Source organism: Pygoscelis adeliae, unplaced genomic scaffold (assembly GCF_000699105.1).
Source record: "Pygoscelis adeliae isolate BGI_AS28 unplaced genomic scaffold, ASM69910v1 Scaffold130, whole genome shotgun sequence".
NCBI classification, from domain to species: Eukaryota; Metazoa; Chordata; class Aves; order Sphenisciformes; family Spheniscidae; genus Pygoscelis; species Pygoscelis adeliae.
In genome coordinates this window covers 1,040,756-1,063,166 of record NW_008824031.1, presented here as the reverse complement: position 1 = coordinate 1,063,166, position 22,411 = coordinate 1,040,756, and the positions used below count along the sequence as shown (strand labels likewise).

The following is a 22,411-nucleotide window of genomic DNA, read 5'->3' as shown; positions in this document are numbered from 1 at the left end:
GAAAAAAAAGGTTTAAAAAAAAAAAAGTATGTATTTTAGTAAGCATATGGCCATATAAACAGCGTCTGGTTCCTACATGATGCTTACGTGCAATTAAGTTGAAGCTCATCAGTAGTCTTCTCACATGCACAGATGCGTCCATCAACTTTTGGAGAACCAGGGCCCCGGTTCCTGTTATTAAAGCACCAGAAATACATTTTCCAGAGTGCTCTATTGGACGCATTTTCAGCTCATCCTATAGTAAATCTCTGGGTTTGAATGCCATTGTCAGCTGCTTGCACTCAAAAGTCTTTGTGTTCAAGCTGCAGAATGTGTAAATTCATGTTACTTTTGCTTTAAAACTGGGAATGTGCAGTATTGTGTTTTCAAAATTCAGAGCTTTATTTCTCGAGTTTTGTAATAACATTGTATCATAGTTTTGTACATAGCTGTCCATTTAAAATGATCTATGTTTGTTGAATCTGTGGTGTGATACTGTGCTGAAACATGAATCAAGTGGAAGAGCTGGGTACATTTAAGAACTATGCCTTTATATGGTAACTCACTGTGGCTAGACTAATGTTCAGGCTAAAGTTTATTTTGCTTTGCTTAATGGGACTTGTAATGTCCTTGTAATACTAAGAAGTTAAACCAAGAATTAAATCACTGGTTTATTTTAACGGAAGCATTGCTATGGCCATATTGAGAATCGGTTAACAAAAGCAAAGATCAGCTGAGAGCAGGCGCGTGGGCAGCTTCAGTTCAGGAGACCCCGCGGAGCGGCACAGCCCTGTTGCTGCTGAAATCCCGTTCCCGGCTGGCAGAAGCAGGCAGAGCCCCACCGTTTCCTGCAGAACCACGTAATCCGCCCAGGTTTGACTTGCAGGACTGTCTCTATCACGTTTACAGGTTTCCCCTTTTTCTTCCCCTTTTCCAGTCTCAGAGCACATCACCCAGAGCATCAGTCCTTTTGCTCCCATTAATCCAGTTTCTCTGCTCTCACATTAGACCCCAGGCTACAAAAATCTGAGTATCAAACACGTTTTCCCAGCAGCTTTGCAACCTCCGTGTTTCCAGCAAGAGCCTTCCAGCAGCCAGCCTCGTCCTCCCCACCCCGCTGTTTTATCGATAGGAACATCATCATTCTGAGATTCAGGACTCGCGAACAAACAGGCTTTCTGGGTGTTACCTAGGGAACCTTACCTGCTGATGCCCCGCAGGCTGCTCTCTTTAGATGCTGCAGCAGGTGTCCACTTCTCCATCTGGGTCTTTCAGCTACCCCCAATTCCACCTAGAGAGAGCAGCTCTTTTCACACAGCCAGAGGTTTTATTGCTCTGCATTATTACCTCGGCCTTCAAAGAGAGGGTTTTTGGCATTATCTTTCCACTGCCCTCAAGAGTTTATGGAGAAATGGGTTATTTTGAGCCACTGCCTGTTCTTTGTTCCATAGTCATCTGTGAAAACTACATTAAATTATGTATACAATCACATCCCAATAAGCAGGCTGAAGCTCAGCATTTATAATTTATTACTCCAGAGCTGCGCTGCTTCCATTACAGTGATTATTTAAGAAGAACAGGGGGACAGAATTGGAGCAGGTCAAAGAAAGATGTTCAACTGGGATGTGCAGTTTGGCTCTATTTGTGACCTTGAAATAAAGCTCATGATCCTGAAGATTTTTCAGTGGTTGCAAGGCCAATTTAATTGCTGGTAAAAACAATATCACTTGCAGCTACTTCAACAGGTCTGTGGTCATTTAAGCCAACAGTGAGTTTGGACCTCAAAAAAGAATTCTTGTGGTATATTACAGTGACTGCACATGGAGTCCAGTATGTAAACCAGCCTGTGAACACCACAAGTTTCTCGCTGCCAAATAACTGCATATTCCTTAATTAAGTATTGGCTATATGATAAAATGAAGCTATGGAAGAAATCAGCAGAAGTCTTTTCCAAGTATTTCACATCAGAATTCAGATATGTTTAATGGGATGGATTTTCAGGGTTTGTTTTTTTGTTTTTTGTTTTGTTTTTTTTATTTCAATACTGAAAATATTTCAAAGTTTAGAATAAAATAAGTACTTGACAAGTTTCCTTTCTCTTGTGGGGATGGGGAAGGCCTATGATTCACCAGAATATGTCCATCAGAGTCCTATATTTTCCACATAGTTTATAAAGCACCTAAGCATATCATTGTATATGCTTACCATTGTTTTCTCTCAAAGAAATATAGATGTACAAATGGAACTATATCTAGTACATGAGCACCACAACAGCGTTGCACTGTACTTAGAGCATGGCTGAAATCTCTGTGTCCAAAGTTATGCCAGTACCTTTCAGTTTGAGTGTACCGTTTGGCCCTCACCTACATTCAGTAGAGCAGAGGGGGCTGAGAAATACTTTCTGGTTAGAAAGAAAGAGGATAAATTGAAATAAAAGAAAAATGCACGAGCCCATTTCAGCAAAATTAACCCGTTTTCATTCTGTCTAACCATAAAGCCTGGATCTACAGCTTCATATTTCTGGTTTTCTGTACACAGTGGTCAACTGAGTACAACATACAAGCTTACCAATACTAAAAGTCAGCACTGTACCAATCCTAGCTTGCTCTGTCTATCTATGTGGTAATAGTCATAGCCGTGAAATATGGCAGAACATGTTAGTCATGGGGTTATGTTCACCTAATGCATCTGAAAGCAAATACAGTCATGAACCAACTCCATCACGAAACACGTTTTGTTTGGTCACCTCACAATCAAGCTGTGGGCAGGATAAGAAAAACAGCTTTACCATGTCTAGAAGCGTGACTACAGAGGGTTAAAAATGGGGCAGTGGGAGCAAAGGGACCTCGCTGGGTGTTTGCAATTACTACACAGTGACAATCTTGCAGAATAACCTCATTGTTTGCAGGATTTGCAATGCAGGTCCATAGTACAGAAAAAGGTTTCCAACTCCTCAGTGTAGAGCAGGTCCCAGACCTTAAATAACAGTGGAGAATTTGATCACTGCAAGTTCATCAGCATATTCAGCACTGTAAGTGTAACTCACTCCTTCATCCATGCTGTGCTAGCACTTAATTCACATTAGGGACTCTGTAACGCTGTCTTTGCTGCAGCATGAACAATTCTTGGCAAGAACTGTGTGTGACAATCTATACAGAGCCAGGTGCTGGTAAGAATTAGCAGGAGCTCTGCTCTTCCCTAATGGAGACTTTAAGCAGACTCAGCTTACATCACTCAAAGTCAGAAGACAAGAATCACTCTGTGACAGTCAGCTCCTATCAAGTCAGTTTAGATACACTCCCAGCCTGTCAAAGTAGGTTTTTTCTAGGATTAGCAGTCTTTGCTGATGACACCTACATTATGGTTATGGTTGGTTTGTCCTGCTCTGAGCATGCAGAGCCTGATGTGTTTATTTAGTACTTAAGCAGCTTCATACAATATAATCTGCAGTGAGTTTAGTCATGAATTGGTGACAAGTAATCACCAAATCCATCAGTCAGTTCAGATGGAGAAAATCAGAGCTACCACACAGAGATAGGGTTTGCCCAAAGAAGAAGAGGCAGCACAGGCAAAAATTGTAACAGATCTACGATGTCTGCTGCTGTGATCCTTCGAAACCCACAACTCGATTTTGTAATCTAAATGAAACCCCCAAGAGCACACAATTTCCAGGAGCCTTTGAGCCTTTTTCTATACACTTTGCCATGTTTTGTAGTCTCCATTCTTCAAGGTTTTCACAGCTCAACTACACAAAACAGCTGATCTGATCTACAGTGGTGGTGATAGTCCTCTGAATGGGAGCTTGGACAAGACCATTTCCAGGGTCCCCCCCCCAACCAACATTTCTATGATTCTCTGTTCAGCAAGAACCAGATACAAGAGAAGCAGAGTAGTTCAGAAAAGATAGGAGTAGCAGGAGTTCAGGAACTGTTTCAGGTCTATGCGTTAATCCTCTTTCGTGAACCGGTATCATACACTCAGAAGAATATGCCCCAGGAGCAGTGACTATATTCACCACAGTAGCAGTCTACAAACCCATCCTGAATCACAGACATAGGGTTCGCTTCTCTAAAATACCTCCTTAATTGGAGAGACCCCACAGAGAGCAGGAGGACAGAAGGGTTTTTCTCCCTCCAGGTACTTTCAACTGCTCTACTTCACTTGCAGAGGTCTAGAGGACAGAGGGAAGACCCTGACCTCCACAAGGCAAGTTCTGTGACACATACGGCTGCCTGCAGAGGTCTGGGTGCAGACCACAGCATAACTGCATGTAGATTAAATTACAGCCAACATGGTAATCTCTTCCAAACCATGACCTATCTCAAACCTAGAAAACACCCAAAGATTAAAGCTATTATATCCTGTCACTAATCCCTTCAGCTATACAAGCCCCAATTAAAGTAACTGCCAAAATTCCTTTCCGTTTTGAAGAGTTCATCCCTACTCTCTACAAAGCCCTCAGTTAGTCCTACAACCCACCTTCTCCCAGCCTCCAACCTTTCACACGCCATCGCTGTACTCTACATACACCTTCGCATGGTTCTTTGGTTGAACTGCCTCACCGCTCTGCTGCAGGGCACAAAGACCAGCAACCGGGTCTTAGCAGCAGTCTCTCCCAACATCTGCCACCCACAGCTGCTGCTGCTGGTCCAGGCTCCATCTGCAGCAGATCCCAAGGTTCCTGCCTTCCCACCAGCTGCCAAAAAGTGCAGCCAGTTCCCTTAGAGGGCTTTTTCATTAACTCCATCACTAGGATGGAGCCCACAAGCATTAAGCACGTAGACTTCACTGCCACACTCCAGACAGCAGCAGAGGCAGTAACATAGTGAAAAGTGAGCGCTTTTGCCTTGTTTCCAACTGGCATGAGAAAATAGAGGCACAGCAGTAGCTGGGTCTTAATAAGGGAGAGGTGGGTAACTTGCTAGATTGCAAAAACTAAACAGGTGTTTGACTGCCAGAGCACTGAAATGAAATGCCAGGGACTTGAGTTACTGGGATCACCAGTTTTCTGCCACTGGCTTCCTGAGTGGCTGTGGGTAAGACATTTCTCCATGCCTCAGTTTCCCCATCTGTAAAATGGGGGCAATAGTATCCTTTGAAACACTTTGACAACTGGTGATGAAAAACACCACAAAAGAAATTCTGTTAGCAATAAGCAACAATAAAAATATACTTCTCTTTTTCTCTTTTCTGACATAACACGTTTGCAGCCATATCAAAGTCAAAACAAAATGAAAAGGTAACTTTTAAAGAACTGCTGTTCCCTAAGATCTCTCTGAACCCAGATTGCAGAAAACCCTTGGAAACCCCTAGGAATGTATCTGAAATGAAGAGAGTGACCCTTAGAGCAAGAAGATGGCTCATGCAAGAAAGGATTAAGATCTCTAATTTATTCTACTTCTTATTTTTATTCTTGTAAGAATCATAAACATCAAGAATAAATTACACCTGTTGAAAAGTCAACAGTGAAGAATATCACACTGGGAGCCTCTTAATGCAAGCAGGTCCCTGAATCCAAACCACAGCAAGTGTAGCCCATTGGGAGGTAAAAAAAATAGCTTTGTACTAGTTAGGGACCATCTATCTGCATAACCAAGTGACTAACCATCTCCCTGGTTGGGTTATACATCCTGTAGTTCACTTCCACCCATTTGGTAAGGAGTACATCTTCTTACCATCAAAAATATCTTGCATTGCAGATACTGACTCTTGTGCTTACACTTCCGATGGTTACCTTGAAAGTGTATGGGGCACAGTTTTTAAACAACTTCTCCTGCTCCAAAAAACCCTTTAGGAATAGCACACAAGGGGAAATGCCAGGTTTTCTGAAGCATTCATTGAAATCCCTGTTTTCAGTGTAATAATGACCAATAAATGAACTTCCAGCTACAAAGAAAATCAAGTTTTACAAAATAATATAGCCCCATATCAGCCCATTGGCAACACTAGAAATGAAAAAATGAGAGTGCTTACATGGCCCAAGACACAGAGGTAAGATGTTTTTTGGATCTAACTTAAAAATCTAAACCCTATGCCATCAAAATACAACTTATCTTTCTAGGCTAATGAGAAGTGTGCCTATTTTTAGTGTGTCAGTAAGCAGATGAAAACAGAAGCCTGTATTGTATCAGTCCTCAAACATCAGCAGCTTTTCCAATAAAACAAAAGGTAGAGTAGCAGAGCACTGAAAACAGCTTCAGAGTTAATTGCAAGTTAATTGATCTCAACTGGATCATCAGAGTTGGGCTGGCATATTGAATCAATCTCTGTTCCCTGCCTTGCCCAAATGGTGCCAGCCAATTACCCAGCTTTTGGAGCTTTCTGCAGTATGCTAGTCCTTGTCTGGTCGCATTGAGCTGTGCGTGTATATACGTATATATTTACCAGAGATGAATTTTTGCACTTTCTAAGAAGAAATTTCATGCAGAGATTTCTTTTTTTAAATATACCCACAAGCTTATTTGAACAGTATCAGCAATGTAAGTTACAGCTGCCTTGAAGTTATACCAAAGCTTTAATCTTCCTAACAGCATGGATTTCTCTACACAGTCTCAAAAGTATGATCTTTGGAGGTAGTTATTATAAGCCTATTTATCATTCAAAGCATATTAGCTGTTTCTTGTGTAGTATTCCTGGTTTATTAGGATTTTTAAAAACAAGACTTTTCTTTACGCAAACCCTGTAGCAATTTAGAAGAGCACTCTGATTAAAAAAAAAAAAAGAGCTTCCTAATTAATAGACTTCTATTGATTCCTCCAATAGCTTAATTAAAATAAACAAGCAGCAGAATTTTAACATGATTATTTCTAATAAGATGGGTTTTTTAAATCAACTCATTTTACTCCTAATATTTCTAGCAGACAGTGGCATATTTCTCATTAGGCTCTTTCATAGTGCTGAATCCCTCACTTGTCCTGCTAGGGTAATTACAGACATCTGTACAAGTTTAGCACAAAAATTGTGAAGTCCTAAAGGAGATATGTTAAGTTGTTGATGTAAGTTAAATGTAAGCCTGCTTTACCTTTGGGAAAGTGTTAGTGCTTGTTTGTGGGGGGAAAAAAAAAAAGAAAATGCTTATGGAAACCAGCAACAAATTAATTCAAATAAACAGCAAATACAGTTAATACTCATTTTCTGTTATAGGCCTTTGGCTTAGCTATTTTAATTGTTTCCATTTTGTATGTAAATCAAGTGTTATTTTCTGGCTGATTTAACATTTAATGTTTTTAATGTAAGTCATTCTTACTAAATTAAGATTAAAAACACAAATAAAAAGTTTATTGATTTCTTTTTCCTTGGATCCACTGGTTCACAATTTTACTGAGGCTGTTGTAAGAGCTGGACACTATCATCAGCATGAACTGCTAGGTTTCAAAGACAAACTGTTTCAAATTATAAGAGACGCTTTAGAGGTGTACTATGGACCAGAGATGCATCAATTGTAGGTTTCAATGCAGCTCCCTTCAAGTTTTGTTTGTGCGAGTCATTACTTAAAATTGCTGTGTCAGGAGGAAAATGGTCATTCATAAGTATTAATCCAGTCCTTTGGGAACATAAACATGGTGTATATACCAAATAAGGCTGATCCTGCACTAAACATAAAAATGAAAGTACCCATCCAGTTAACTCCATTAAAGCCGCTGGTGCTACTAATGTGTGTTTTGTTAAAGACTTGTGTAAGGGCTGGGATGATGGGGGTCTCGGTTTCTGTTTACATGCAGTCCCTAAAAAGGCTGTGTCATTTCTGGAGCACTGACAGTTTGCTCATTGCTCCTTGTTTAACATGAGGTGTTTCTACCGTTGCTGATAGACATTGCTACGGAAGTTAGCTGAAGAGAGAAATCACAAGGCAACTACAGCGACTGAGATTAAGCGTCCCAGGACACTGTTCATCCACAAGACATGCAAGTGTTTGCAAAAGAAAGGTTCACTCAGTCAAGCAAACAAAACCAAGTCCTGGGCCAGCAAGTACCTCTGCTGACTTTGGTAGGTCCACTTCCATGTTTATAATTGGGCATACGTACAAGACGGGGACTTCTGCATAGTCTTTTGCAAGAGGCTCCGAGGGAAACCATATAGTCTCAGAGAAAATGTAAAGATTTGTCCTAGATGAAAATTTGGTTAAAGGGCAAAGTAAGACTATCTTATTCATTTTAATGCCTACCAGTCCTTTCCCTGTGTGGTCACAGGTCCCTAAGCAGCTCAGCCTGAGTCCTCCTCAGCTGTAGCTTGTTTAATTTATTAGGCTATTTGAGAGTTCCTCTCAAAATCCCCACCCTTCTGCACTCAAGGTAAGTTGTGGTAACATGGTTTCTCAGGAACAAGCGACTGTGTCCCTGCTGTCTGAGAAGTCCCCTGCATAGAGCACCTGTAACGACTTCCATAGGAGGCATCCATTTACCCCTTCAAAAGAAAAATCCCACAGAATGGCTGAGCAACAAGGGGAAAAGAGCAACCAGGTAGAGATTTACAATGCTGGTAGTGTTTGCTCTTCCTTTCTTTATGTGTCACAAGAAGGTAGAATGATCAAGAGGAGTCAAAAAGGAGCCTTGTGGTCAGCAGTACTGACTCACGTAGCTGAAACCACCGTGAAATGCCACTTGTAAAACAGATAGAAATGTTTCTGCTGTTCACCTTAATGGGAAGGTCACTGTTATTTCTGTTTCTCTGTGGGAGTTAGCAGTAGCCAGCAGTTGTGGGGAACACTGCTAACCAATGCACCTCCTCATTGTCTTGTAGAGCAGGAAAATGGGACCAGGGCAAGCCACAGAGAACCTGCTATCAAGCATGCAGTGCCCAAATCACCACAAAACAGTATCCAGAAGATCTGTTCAAAAGGTGAACAAATGCATTCAAGCTGATGCGGACTTGGAAGACGAGAACCCCAGTGCAGACCTGAGCCTTTCTCCAACAACTGGCTTTTCTGGGAAGCTGCAGCAATCTCCAGGGAACATGTCACCTTCCCAGCAAGGTGTTTCCTCATCCTCCCAAGGACAGTCTGCCATGCCAGCTCTGCTACCACTGCTGCCAGCCCCTCCACCCCTACCCCCTGGGCATAAGGTGTCTCCTCCACCCCTTCCCATGCCTGGCATAAATGCCCTGTCGCTCCCACCTCCCCAACCATGCATTAATCCTGAGTGCAATCATCTTACTTGTGGATATGGAGGGCAGCTCCACCCTAAGAAGACACCAACGTTGAGGATGAAGGTGTTTCACTGGCAGAAGCTCCCCTCTGACGTGGTGAGACGTACGTGCTTATTTGTAACACTGGGCTGATCGGTTCATTTACTTCGCATCCAAACAAAAATGCTTATGTTGGGGGGGCTAGGCCTTGACTCAATAAGTCAGGTCACACAGGTGTTCACATTGCTTGCTCTCAGTCCTACAACAAATTAGTAATCACAAATAAATATGGAAAGCCAAGTCTTTGCCAATAAATGGACAAAATAGTAGTTTGTGAAAAGCACTGAACTGAGGCTCTGTGGCTGCTAAAATTATCTTCTCTTAACCTCTCAGTCTCTATTTGTTACTTGTTAAAGTGATGTTGTGAGTCTGCACTAAGATTTGCAAAATGCTCTGAGTGTGTTGAGTGGAAAGATCTGTTGAACAGTCATGCTCTGCAGTTCTTCCTAATGAGCTCCTGGCACATCACTGGTGAGTGTCTTCTCAGCTGAAGCTTTTACTTTTTTTTTTTTTTTTCCTTGCACAGCCAGAAGATACATCAGCCAAGATCCAAGGCTGAAAACCCTAGTCAATAGGGCTGGGGAACATGTACCCTCAGGGTAGGATGTAGCCTCCACTTCATTTCATACTGACCACAGCCATGTGATTTGCATGGGGTTCCCCCCCCCCCCCCCCCAAAATAACGCTAAGGTCTGTGGTTAACATGTGGTCTGCCAAAGGGGTTAGCAAGTCCTGTTCAACCTTCAGCAAGGAGACCGTGAACACATTTCCATTTATGCTGCAGCTTTTAATACTCAGTTCACACAACACAGATCTTGTAGTTGTTCTCCATTGTGCTTATCACCAAGAAAGCGGGACGTCAGGGGGTAAGAACTTGCTGCTATGATAAAATACATAAAGACGCATGTAAAAAAACCAGTTTGAGCCACAGTCTGCTTTCTTGGCCAGAGATACAAATTCAGATTCAGCTCCAGTGTCTTCAGTGCCACTGTTGCAATCTCTCCTAAAGAAAAAGGAGGTGAGATCCTTTGTTAAAGATTCCAGTGTTGTAGACAAGTTCATGTTTTGAAGTGCCATGTGTTATTCAGATGGCTCCTAATGATTCTGGCAATAACGCTGGGCTTGGGAGTCCTTATCTCTTGCAAAGAGAGACGTTTACCTAATTGGACGCAACATCCCCTGTTTGGGTACCACAGTTCTGCAACGTGTAGCTGGTCTGCAATAGCAAAAAGAATTTGGAGCAACCCATTAAGTTAATCTGCTGCCTTCAGTTCAGTGAATTGAATGTGGTGGTAGTTTTCCAGGTTTAATTAGCCTTCAAACTTTTGACATGCTGTCTGTGGGACCTGCCACTCTTAAATAATCAATATTTGTCCAGGACTAATGAGCATCGTATTTCATTCATCCTCTAAAGTGTTTTCCCTTCCACAAATCACACTTCCTTGAAAGTGCTCCTCTACCTCCATGGTCCATCTTGAAGTGTTACTCTCTTCCAGAAAGCCGCTCCATGTGGGCTGTGATGCCAAGCAGCAGCAAGGAGCTTGTAGAGCCTGACTACACAAGCTTGGAGCTACTTTTCTCTGTCCCACCAACAGCACCTAAGGAGAAAACGGGGCTAAAAATAAAGAAAACAAAAGAGGTACTTGGACTGCTCGCCTTTTGTAGAGCCTGGCAAAATTCTTGGAAGTGAAAAGCTTATTCACCCTGTATTGTTGTCAATCATTTATAATAAGGAAGTTTGAAATATTTTGATATCTATTGCCTAAGATTACCTAAAAAAAGCACAGGACAGGTTTAGAATTAAACATGTTGAAGTAACTCTGCTGAGGGACAGGTCTTCATCTGAGAGAGGGAGGACATGGGAATTTCAGTATTAATTCTTATAGATTGGAATATTCTAGACAAATCAATTCCCTTCTCTATGTCTTTGCCTCTTTCTCTTTCTAAAATAGATCTAATGACCTGTCATGTTGTAAATTGCTCTAAGTTTGAGCAATGAAGATTGTTGATAATGTTATTACCAGAGAAGAACGAATCTTGCCCAACAAACAAACAAAAGCTCTAAAATTTCTGTTAGAATCAAGGTAAATGTATTTCTAGCTGACTGCTTTTTTTCTTTTCACAGATCACATTCATAGGTCCAAAGAAAAGCCTCCTTCTGAGTATATTTCTGAAGCAATTTAAGTGGTAAGATTTGGAGAGTGCCATCTGAATTACTTATTTGATATGTCTATGTGTTTATTCAGACATTAAATGAAAAAAAAATTAGCAGAAATACTTTACAACCTCTATCTTTCTTTAGCAAAGAGTCAACTTTTTTTTTCCTTTTTTTTTTTTTAAACTAATGAGATGTGGCAGTCTCTTTCCAGAAAATTAATATCATGTCTCAAACTGGTATTAAACCTAAAATGGACCACCAGTTCCCAAAGAGACAATGTTCATAAATAACAGCAAAATCATGTGGAAACATATTTTTCTTTTGGTATTATTGACGTAAGTATCAGCTGCTGGCAGCAACTGTTAGTGAAGATTCCTGATTGGAAGTTTCAAGTTACTTAATTGATTTTAAAGAGACATCTCTAGGGGTTCAGATCCAAAAGCGTATATAGTTTTTATTTGCCGTTTTTCTATAAATAGGAAACAGTTTCTGTAACTAAAGAAATGGGAATTTACCAAGTCAAAGTCCTCACGGGTGGGGAAAAAAGCAAAAGAAAGGAATCTGTACTAGTTTTTGGCAAAATATCTTTACTTTTAGATTCGCTGAAACTACTGCAGGATGAAGATGGATTTTACACTCTCTCCCTGCCCTTTGTGCAGTGGCCCATGTTACAAGGGCTTCAAAAAGAAACTCAGCCTAGAAGTTCCTTTGTGTTAAGAATAAATCAGAATCAGTCAGAAGGATTTTTTTATTTTCTTTGTTTTCCGTTGCAAACTGCTTCTCGTTGGGAAGAACTGTGCATAGCCTAATCCAGTTGCTATTTCCTCTCTCTGCATGATTCCTTGGGCAGCGGTTAAGCTCTCCCGAGAGCAGCTAGTGACCGTGGGATCAAAGAGTTGAGCCCCGCTTGCACTTGTGAGGGATGAGGCTGCTCTGCAGCCGAGTGCTGCCTCTGTTAGTGCTGGTGGCTGCGGAGTTGAGCTCTCCAGAGCCCAAACCAGAGCAGTCTGGACTCATTTCAAAGACACATTGTCTGCCAAAGTTTCAGGCAAGGATTTTGGGTAAAACCTTCTGGGATCTTTATAAATACTTCTCGGCAGGAAGAGAGCCATCGGGTTTAGCCTTGGCTTTGCTGTAAGCAGTGGAGAAATTCAAAAGTAAATCTCTTCTCAGTGACACTGGACACCCACAGTAAAAGGAGAGCCTTCAGGATTTGTTGTGTAAAGATGAACAAAGCCCGGAAAGCACATGTAAATTATGAGGAATATTGCTTTAGGCTTAAAAAAATCCTTTGCTTTTTCATATCTCCACTGTACTTCTGAGGACTAAGATCCAAAATGTAATGGGAGGCAAGTATAGTAAGAATTGTTTCGTTTACTCCTACAGGGCTAGCTGAGAGATTGGGGTCTCTTCTGTTTGTTGTGTTACGCCTCCCTACGCTGTTGCTCCCCAGTGCTTCTCTCTTTCCTACAGCTCCAATGAAGAGATTGTTGCCATGATTCAGAAAGGGGATACATCCAAGTTGGATGCTGAGATACTGAAGCAGCTACTCAAACTGCTGCCTGAAGACCATGAGGTATCTATTAAGTGTGTTATTCTGATGGAGTTCAGTGTGCTTTGTGCTCAGCTTGAAACACTTGCACTGCTAAAGCAAGAAGCTATGACCAGGTCCCACATCCTCCTGCACCATCTCAGTCCAAGGTAGAGCAGTGGGAAGTCTTCCCCAGCAACAGTCTGGCTTCTTCACACAAAGGTTAGGCAACAGCACATTGGGAGATTCAACACAGGTGTAGACCAAGTGCTGCTCTCTATGCTCATTATTTTAATTAGATGGATGAGGTATATTAGCATTTGTGGGCTTAGGTGAATAAAGAGCCCTTCAGAGCAGGTTTCAATGAGGAGAAAGGACCCATCTTTTTAAAGGGGCTGCTAGACTTGGATGCATTGTAGCTTGCTGAAGCCCTGCCTATAAATTAGGGATTCATTGTACAAGGTACTGTACAGATGCAGATGATTTTCCAGTCAAAGCAAAACTTACATGTTTGCCTTTGCAAACCAGTTCATATATGCAATTTATTGTTCATCTGCCTCAGTCCCATTGCCTGCGCACATAGAAAGTTCAGAAAAGCCAGTTTCATGCCTGTAAGAAGCGATGGGCACCAGAAATAGTTGTGCAGTTATTTTACTGTTTTGTTCCCCATTAGATAAGTGACCTGAAATCTTGCAAAGAAGAAAAATCAGAACTAGAAAATGCAGATCAGTTTTATCTCCATCTCTTGGAAGTTCCTAGGTAAGCAAAATTATCTTTGTCTTCAACCTATGAGTGTGGTTCTTATAAGAGTTGTCCATAAGACTTAAGGCCTCTGTGCTAGAGGGATGTTCCTGACATTCGGCCTTCAGGATAAATCATCTGACTGCTATTTGTAGAGCTGGTTTGAGAAACTTTTCCTTCCCAAAGGCCAAACAGGCTTTCAGACATCTTTGGCAAGCCACAGTTAAATTAACCTTGGTATTAATACATTAGTGAGAAAACTGTTGACTGTTGTACAGCTACTATCTGTATGGCATGAAGTTGCAGACTGAATCCTGCCACCAGGCTGCTGATTTACTCCACCCCTGGTTTAGAGATTCTAGTCTACCAAAGAGAGCCCACAAACCCATGAGTGAGTCACAGTAGTGCCAATACTTTCACCACCTCCCTGTTTTTTACCAAGTCAGATGAGGTGTGCACAGAGAAATCTTTATGCTGCTCATAAAAACATGGTGATATGTCGTAATTCATTGGAATATAGCTCTCCATAAATCTGATCAGTTGCCATGCCACAGCCGGAGACACGTTTTTGAAAATGTCATGGTGAAAATGTGGCTTTTCATTTTCTCAAACTTATAGCTAGCTTTAAAAGTACTTTAGAAAATGTTTTCATGGGTCTTCCACAACATTAATCCATGGTGAGGCTGAGGTAAATATCATTAAAGGACATCACTGCAAAAATATTTTAAATTCCTCTTTGGGAAGTTAAAAGGAAGAACAAAAATCCTGGGTAGTGCTGCCCAGGAATTGTCAAAAATTATGGCCTCATTATGCTAGGAAGTCACTGCCAGATGTCAGTGCAACGCTGCTTTCTGAAAGAAGAGATGATAATTGTTTCTAGGACATCTTTGGAAATATCTAAGTGTTTGATTTATTTATAATCCAGTTTTCATGTCAGAGCATTAAAGAGAACATAACAATTCTGGTACTGCGCTTTGCCTAGAATGGGTAATTCTCTTGCTGAACACAAGTCAATTAATCACACCCGTGGGTTTTGTTTTTGTGGTGTTTGTTGGGGTTTTTTCCACTGATCTCTTTTAGCTACCAGTTGCGGATTGAATGTATGCTGATTTGTGAGGAAACAAAAATTCTGCTGGAGTGTCTGTGGCCAAAAGCACAAGCCATCAGGACAGCCTGTGAAAGTAAGTACCTCAGTGCTGTGCCTATGCCCAGGCTCAGTCATAGGAAGCCTCTCTTCTACTTGAATAGCGTCAGTGGTAGCATATGCTATAATCTAACCAAAATTAACCTTGTAATTGCTGAACATGCAGCGAACGTCAAAATGATTCTGCAGATTCCAGCTTCTAGAATTCATTCTGCGGCATTGCAATTTGTGCTGTCCCGCTCTGAAGTGGAGCTTCTGTCAACATGAATAACACAAACCTCTCTATCAGTGGTTCTGCAGAGGAGGAGGAGATTTCCTTTACGTCAATGCCAGATTCTGTTGGAATATAGGTTAAATTGTTGTGTGCAGTGGAGATATTTGTCCATAATGCTGAATTGTTTCCAGTTTTTCCTCTAGTGCACACTGGACTGGTTGCAGTCCAGCTTAGCTCTGTGGTGGAGCAGGCCACAGTGACATACCAGAATCTGGTTTGGCTTCCAAAACGTGTGTCCCAGATGATGTTCACCAGTGCTTCAGGAACCCCCACCACACAAAATTAGCCTTGGTTTTAGTTTTAGGTCGGCTCTTTCTTGAAGTTGCTCTTGGACTCTAGCTTCAGTTCAATAGTTTTAGAGAGTCATTGACCTCCTGTTGAACAGTTAAACTGCAAAACTTCTGTTTATGGTTGCACATTAAATTTGGCTATACCTGGCTGTCTGACGTCAGTGCTATAGTTACTCTTTACTGTGTTGCAGTCAACACCTCTCTGCAGTCCCACCCTGTCATCCCCGTCCCCCCTCCATCCCGTTGCGTGGGTCAGCGTTTCTGTTCTAGTTCTGCCAAAAACCTTATTCTTACCCCAGATTCTCCTGCTAAAATGCACAGCTTCTGGTTATCACTCTCACTAATGATGATAATGAGGCAAAAAGCCCTTTGCTTTCCTTAACCTAGAAAAATATGTGCTGGAAATGGGGGCTATAGACTTTCACAAGTTTGTACACTTTCTTCTCATATGCAGTTCTCCCTCATAAGCAGCTGCAGGGATGACACATCTATACTCCAACTTGATGGGAAAACTAGTTTTCCATCTATTTGTAGAGAAGAGACCACAATAGAAACTTACTCATTCCACTTCCTTTCAGCTGATTTATTTCTGTACTGGTATATTTCCAAATCCATAACAATGGCTTAACATAATCTTGGATAAGAATTTTGTTACCCACACTGTCAAACTTAAGGAAAATCCTATTTCAGATAATTTAATTTAATTTACTGAAAATGTCTCTCTCTTTATTCTTCAGCACTTCTTACCAGCCACCGACTGCCAGTTTTCTGCCAACTGATTCTTAAAGTTGGAAACTTTCTGAACTATGTAAGTAAACCGATTTCTTTAACTGTTGTATTTCTAAAGATAACAGAAAATACAAATGCAAGACTTGGAAACTGAAGGAAGGAACTTTTTTCTGTATCTTCTAGGGGCATCACACTGGAGATGCTGGAGGTTTTAAAATTAGTGCCTTGCTCAGACTAACAGAAACAAAAGCAAACCAAAGCCACATTACTCTGCTTCACCATATTTTGGAGGTACAACGAAACTGTAAAATTATTCCCGCGTGCATTATTCTCAAATATTCATTCCCCAGAAACTAAGGGGCTTTGACCTCAGTAGCACCCCACCACACTATCTGGAGGGTACCAGATACATCCAGCTGCTTTCTCGTGTGGACATGTCTCCCAAACGCAGCTGTCAAATGAAATTAATTTCAGTGGTATGAAGACAAAATCTCAGGTCAGCTTGTGCGCTGTGGCAGCACATGGGATGTAAGCCTGAGCAGTTAAAAGAGCCTTTTGCTTTCTTTTTAACTCCCTATGGGCGCCAACATGAGAAAAAGAATGAACGAGACTAAATTTACCCCTACGCTTCTAAGAATGAAAACTGAAGTGTTAATTTTTCAGTCTTGATGTTGTCCAGCTGAAAATCTTTCATGCTTTTTGACTGACTGTACAAGGTAACCATTTTTCACTTCAATTTTAGGAGGTTGAAAAAACCCACACAGATCTGCTGCAGCTTCCCAGAGATCTTGACTTTGTTTCCAAGGCAGCAGGGTAGGACATTATTGTTTGTTTTTGTCATGTATGAATTGCCAACCTCTTTAAAGCCAACAAGAAGCTGAGTCATTTTATGGCGGTGTAATAAGGTCACAGGACTTCTCTGCTGTGGGAGAGGTTCCCTTCTAACACCAAAGAGTTTTGAGATTTATAAATCAACCTGGTTAAGACTTTTTATGTGGAGCTCAGTGGGATTTTTACTTTCAGACTCTCCAGTACTACCTTAGAAGTAAAACTGTGTAAATAGTGAACTCCCTCATTTTCAAGGACCAGATTCTTCTTCCACATACTGCAATAGAAAAACATCTTCCCTGAAATTTCTCAGTCACACTAGTGTGCGAGCCCATCAGGAGGTACGTCCACAGGGCTGGTGTAAGGAGGGAATGACTCGGGCAATTTACTGGCAATCAGGGGACCTCGGGAGTCCCCAGGTTGAGTATCAGCACAAGTTTCCAATATCTGCAGGTAGAAAGAAGAAAATCTATTTCTGCAGACTTTCCTCCGTGTACCTGAAAGCCTCATGAGTCTAACACCAGCTCTTTTTGTTTAGCTCAGAAGAACCACATGGAGATATGCTAAATTACACTAATCAGAATCCAAATTTATAGCACCAGGACTAATATTTTTAACCCTGTTATGAATGCATAGGAACCCTCAGTGTTTTAATTTTGCTTGTATTTAGAAGCAGGGGTAACATGTAAATCTGGAGATGGATTGACAGCGTTAAGTAGCTGCTAAATAATTAAATATAAAAAGTATTTTTATTCAGTAATGCAACAGAAAGTATTATGGCTTTTGCGAGTTATCTGTGCAGAATTTCAGTTGGATGTCATTTTGAAACATGAATTTCTTTTTGGGTTGTGTGATAACAGAAATACTTGTGTTACCTGAAACTAAATCTTGCTGGTTGATGATATAAATGTGCTCTTTTTTTATAAAGTAATTGCCCTCTAGTTTAGTCAAACTCTCAAACTTACAAAATTGATTCACTAATCAACCTCCGGAGAGCTGTTTACAATGCAAATCCTGCATGGGACTCTTCTAATGCTGCTCACATCTGGATGCACTGTGAAACACCTCATCAGGTTTTGCTGATTCAATATTTTTTGTCTGGCACAAAGAGTAGGTCAGAACCATAGAAGATGCTGGTTTGGCAGTGTAACATGTTTGCGTCTCCACGTAAGCTAAATGAACTCTGAGAAGAGATACAATTTTGGACTACAAATAGATTAAGGAGAAAAGGCAAGGCGGGAAAAGAACCAGCTAAGTAAGGACAGTACTGGCACAAGGGAGATGAGCATGTGTGGCCTATGAATAAAAACAGGCTGGAAATTTTGGAGAAGTTCTTTGAGTACTAGAACAGTGAGGTTCTTCCACAGTCTGTCCAGGGAGGTAGTGAGGGCAAAAGCACAGCTTCTTTCTTAGATGAGGGTTTGAGCACGTAGAAAAGGATTTATATAGAGGAGAACTACCTGAAAAAGGCAGGGCCTGGGTTGGACGATTAATTCTACGTTAATTTGCAGAGATTATATTGTTTATAATAATCTTTTAACTTAATGAAAATAAAAGACTCACCCCTTTAATGTCCTATTCCTTTTGTGGACCTTTCAGAATCCACTTCGATGTTATGCAGGCTGAGGCAGGTGCCAATTTGAAGAAACTGTTGGAAATAGAGAAGCGTTTAGTTTTGTCGACAGACGATTTAAAAATACAGCATGCAAAATCTGTTCAAGTAGGTAATATGGGTGTGACACACCTCCCATCCTTCTTCCTAAACACTTTAAATCTCTTCTCAAAGGCGCTGTAATTCAGGTTGCAAATGGACATAGAGGTCTATGGGAAAGGTGTCACAACTGCACTCCCCCTGCGCCCTGTTGGAAGGAGCATCCCAGATTTTCCTCCACTTCTGTAACGTGGTATTGTGATAAGGAAACAGCTGAGGACCGGTCAGCTTTGTGCGTGGGCAAAAGAGAGGAAGGCCCTAAAAATGACATGTAGGATGCAACTATAAATGCGTACAGTGCAGTGCAGAAACATGTTTTGTCTCACTGTTCTTTGAGGGGGGGAAGTGAACAGATCTGCAATATGCTTTTTTTTGCACATATTTCCAAACATCCTAGCTTTTCATGTTCTCAAAACAGGGTCATGTTGACCAAAGCTAAAAGGCAGAAATCCTGGTGCTGTATCTCCCTTGATCAGTCATCCAGGTTATACCAAATGTCCACATGGTTGTATGATGAAAGTGGCAACACACTATGAGCTGCTTTGGGCCAAATGAAACCAGGGGAAATGCAGATGGTTCAATTAAGAGGAAAATACCACACATCGTGAAACAATCTTAATTGTCAGTTTTTTAAAAACTGATTGCTCTGTGGTAACGAGTCTTCTGGGCAGCTCAGAATATGCTACTTCTTAATATGCATAAATTGTGTTGCAAACTGTGTCTCAGGGCAGTCTCGATGCTTCAAAGGACCTGCAGAAGGAGTTTGCCACCATTGAAAAGAAGAAGGAAGAACTTGCTGATTATCTTTGTGAAGACCGAAAAAAATTGTCTTTGGAAGATGTATTTAACACCATGAAAACCTTCAGAGAGCTCTTCCTCAAGGCCTTACAGGTGGTTTGCATTTGTGACTGTTTAGAAATAGATTGAGAACTTTTTTTTTTAAGCAAGCAAGAATTTCTTTTTTCTACTCCAAGCTGGGCTACCTAAACACTGGCTGCAGGAGTAAATGAAAGTAACTGTTTATTTGCTTGCAACTTGCAGCAAGAAATGAGCATGTGGGCAAATATAAAATGTTATTTATTTTTTTTGCTCTGGAGAACTAAGAACTTTCCAAGTTGTTGTTCCCACTGTAAAATTATTAATCAGGCCTCAATGCAATAGGAGCTTAGTGGCGTGGTAAAGAATGAGCAACCTGACATGCTTTATAGGCTCTGCCAATAGGCAAAAGGTAAATTTTCCAATAGGCAAAGCCTAATTGGAAGATATGTTTACATGCAGGTATTTCATTGTACTAGTTAGTTCAAAACAGTATGTTTTGTATGCCCTACAAAACTACAAATCTCCCAAGAGATTATATTTGGCACTTTCTTAGTTTATAAGACTTTACTCCTTGCAGTAAGGAGTAAGAAAACAGCAACTTTACCATAAAAGTTGGGTAGAGCACCTTCCAATTAGTAAGCTTCCAGTGAACATCCATTTCACATCCCCTACTACATACTTCACACCTGAACTAATGTACTTCCTCCCGGGTTTTCCTAACGCCAGGTGATAGTGGCTTCACACTTATATATTTTTAACAGCAACAATCACGCACTCTTGTGCTGACTCCAGCAGAGCCTCAGGCTGGATTTGCCGTCTGTAGAGGGAACCATCCACATTACAAGAAGCATTGCAAGAATACAAACAACTATGCTGGGCAATGTCAGGGCAAGAGAGGGTGAAGGAGTGCTTTAGGGCAGATCCTAATTTCAGATCAAAACAAAGGAGCTTCTGAGAAAATGTTGGAAGATGGAAGATGAAAGATGAAAAATATATCCTGTAATGTTCCCACTACCCGCTTCTCCTGTGAGGCATTTGACTTCAATTTTGCAAGCAATACAGCTAGCCAGGCTCCAAAACAATGTGATAGCACCACAGACAGTCTGGAAAATAAATGCTACAAACCACAGTTCCTTTGGCAATACACTTGACCCTTAGAGTTCCTAAAACTCTAGGCAGGAAGGAAAGAATTAAGAGAGTCAAGAACATCATGGCTCAGCATCTGTGGAGAGCTGCACTGGAAAATTCCTGTGAAGGGTAAATACAGCAACTGCAGTTCTTCTAAGAAACAGTCCCAATAAAGGTTATGTAGTGTCCTAGTAGAGCTGCAGAAGATTTAAACTACTTTTTTGGGTGCTGCTTGTTCACAGCCAGGCTGGAGCAACTAGAAAAAAGCTTCTTTTTATCTACCCAAACGTAAACTCCCTTTCATCCTATTTTTGGTTCCATTTCTCAGCAGTACCTCACCTCAAAGGTACCACAGCTGTTAGCCACATTGTATGCATCTGTTACCTCCATTGCAGACCTGTAATGTAATTTCTCCTTTCTTGCCTTGCTTTTTCTCCCTATCACTGTAGTAAAGATACTGTCTGTGCTTGGAACAGCAACATGCTGAAAAGCTGAAGATTTTAATTTTTAAAGCATCTTTTTGTTCTCTGATTTTGACTTTTATACTACAATCAGCCACATGCACCATCTCTTTCCAGTGCCATTTGATGTAAGCTTTAAGGCTAAGGTGTAACTTTTATTTTGAGATGAGTCTTCTGTGCAAAGCAGGTCTCTTAGCACTAACAATTTTGGTAGTGCTATCTTTCCATTCTCACATCAAATAAGAAGCGAAATAATTTTGATAAATAGTAATTCTTCACGGCTCCTAAGCTTACCTAGAGAGATTTTGATTTTGTTACTTCCTTGTTTAAACAAAACCCTTCTCCATTCCCCGAGGGTTCTTTCTGGTCTCTTATCCTCCAGGTAACAAAAACTGAGCTACGCAAATGAAATTACTGTAATAAGAATCTGCCCTCTTCCTCTCCATCTACTTGAAGAGATGGAAAAAAAAAAGCTTTTCAAACACCCAAATGATCCCCAAAACTGATACAGTGAAAAGGAGCTGGTTCGTCACCCAGGGCTGATGACTGTTTCTCCAATTCTCAAAAAATAAAAGAAGCAGATGGCAGGAGGAAGGAGTGGGAGAAAATAGCTTCCCAGCTCAAAGATAAAAAAACAGAATTGGAGATACACCGAGAACTGAGTTGTAAAATTGCGGGGAAAAGAAATACTGTGTGATTATAGGGCGTTGGGAGAAACATCTGATTTCCCTTAGCACTTCCAGTTGGTGAAAGAGGGGAGCTCCCCACAAAGAGGCTGTCTAATCTCAGGAAAAGGGAGAAATTTTTTTTAAAAAATCTGCTCTAGGAAGTACTCAGTTGATGAAAGAGTTTATACAGACAGCTCTGCTCAGGGATAGTACCTCTGAGTGCTCCCCTAGGATAACCGAGCTGGAGCAGCTGCTCCTCAGTAGGGTGCATATGGTGTTGGAACAGGGTGTGCTTTAGATATTGTGGGGATAAACAGTCATCATGGAGCATCTTCTAATTCAAAGATCAAGCAAGTATCTAACGTCCCACAATGTGCAAATCCAAAGTGTCACCCCTCTTTCATTTAATCTCATCCATTCAGCTGCCTTCAGTAATCCAGGAGACGGAGAAGGGATAGTGAATATTCATTCCTCTGCCTTGCTACCACTTTACCTTGTTGGGCTTTCCTGTGTTGAAGAAACTCTGTTAACGGTGTGTTTGCGTCAAATCTTTTTTTTTTTTTTTTAATTTCTCTGAACAATTCAGTTCAGGCTTGCTCAATCCATAAATTTATTCCTAAAGTGTTTCAGTTTGTTCTCAGTACTGTGTGCGCTGCCCAAGTAGCCGGACAATGTATCCCTGAATTCACCTCCTTTATTTCTTGTGGCATGTTACACAGAGACATTCTCCCAGGGCCCACAGATTTGCAAGTCTCTCAACAGCCGTA

The 22,411-nt window shown here is 41.1% G+C and overlaps 1 protein-coding gene across 1 annotated transcript in view; it reads left to right on the top strand.

Moving 5' to 3' along the window:
- The first annotated feature begins 10,669 nt into the window (after nt 1-10,669).
- LOC103920558 (inverted formin-2-like) overlaps nt 10,670-22,411 on the top strand; it is a 13,365-nt gene continuing 1,623 nt past the window's right edge. The window contains exons 1-10 of the mRNA XM_009328310.1: nt 10,670-10,801; nt 11,288-11,349; nt 12,794-12,896; nt 13,525-13,610; nt 14,673-14,773; nt 16,038-16,108; nt 16,213-16,320; nt 16,772-16,842; nt 18,457-18,577; nt 19,295-19,459. Of these exons, the coding sequence (XP_009326585.1) occupies nt 10,670-10,801; nt 11,288-11,349; nt 12,794-12,896; nt 13,525-13,610; nt 14,673-14,773; nt 16,038-16,108; nt 16,213-16,320; nt 16,772-16,842; nt 18,457-18,577; nt 19,295-19,459 (1,020 nt within the window). The remainder of the gene's footprint in view (nt 10,802-11,287; nt 11,350-12,793; nt 12,897-13,524; nt 13,611-14,672; nt 14,774-16,037; nt 16,109-16,212; nt 16,321-16,771; nt 16,843-18,456; nt 18,578-19,294; nt 19,460-22,411) is intronic.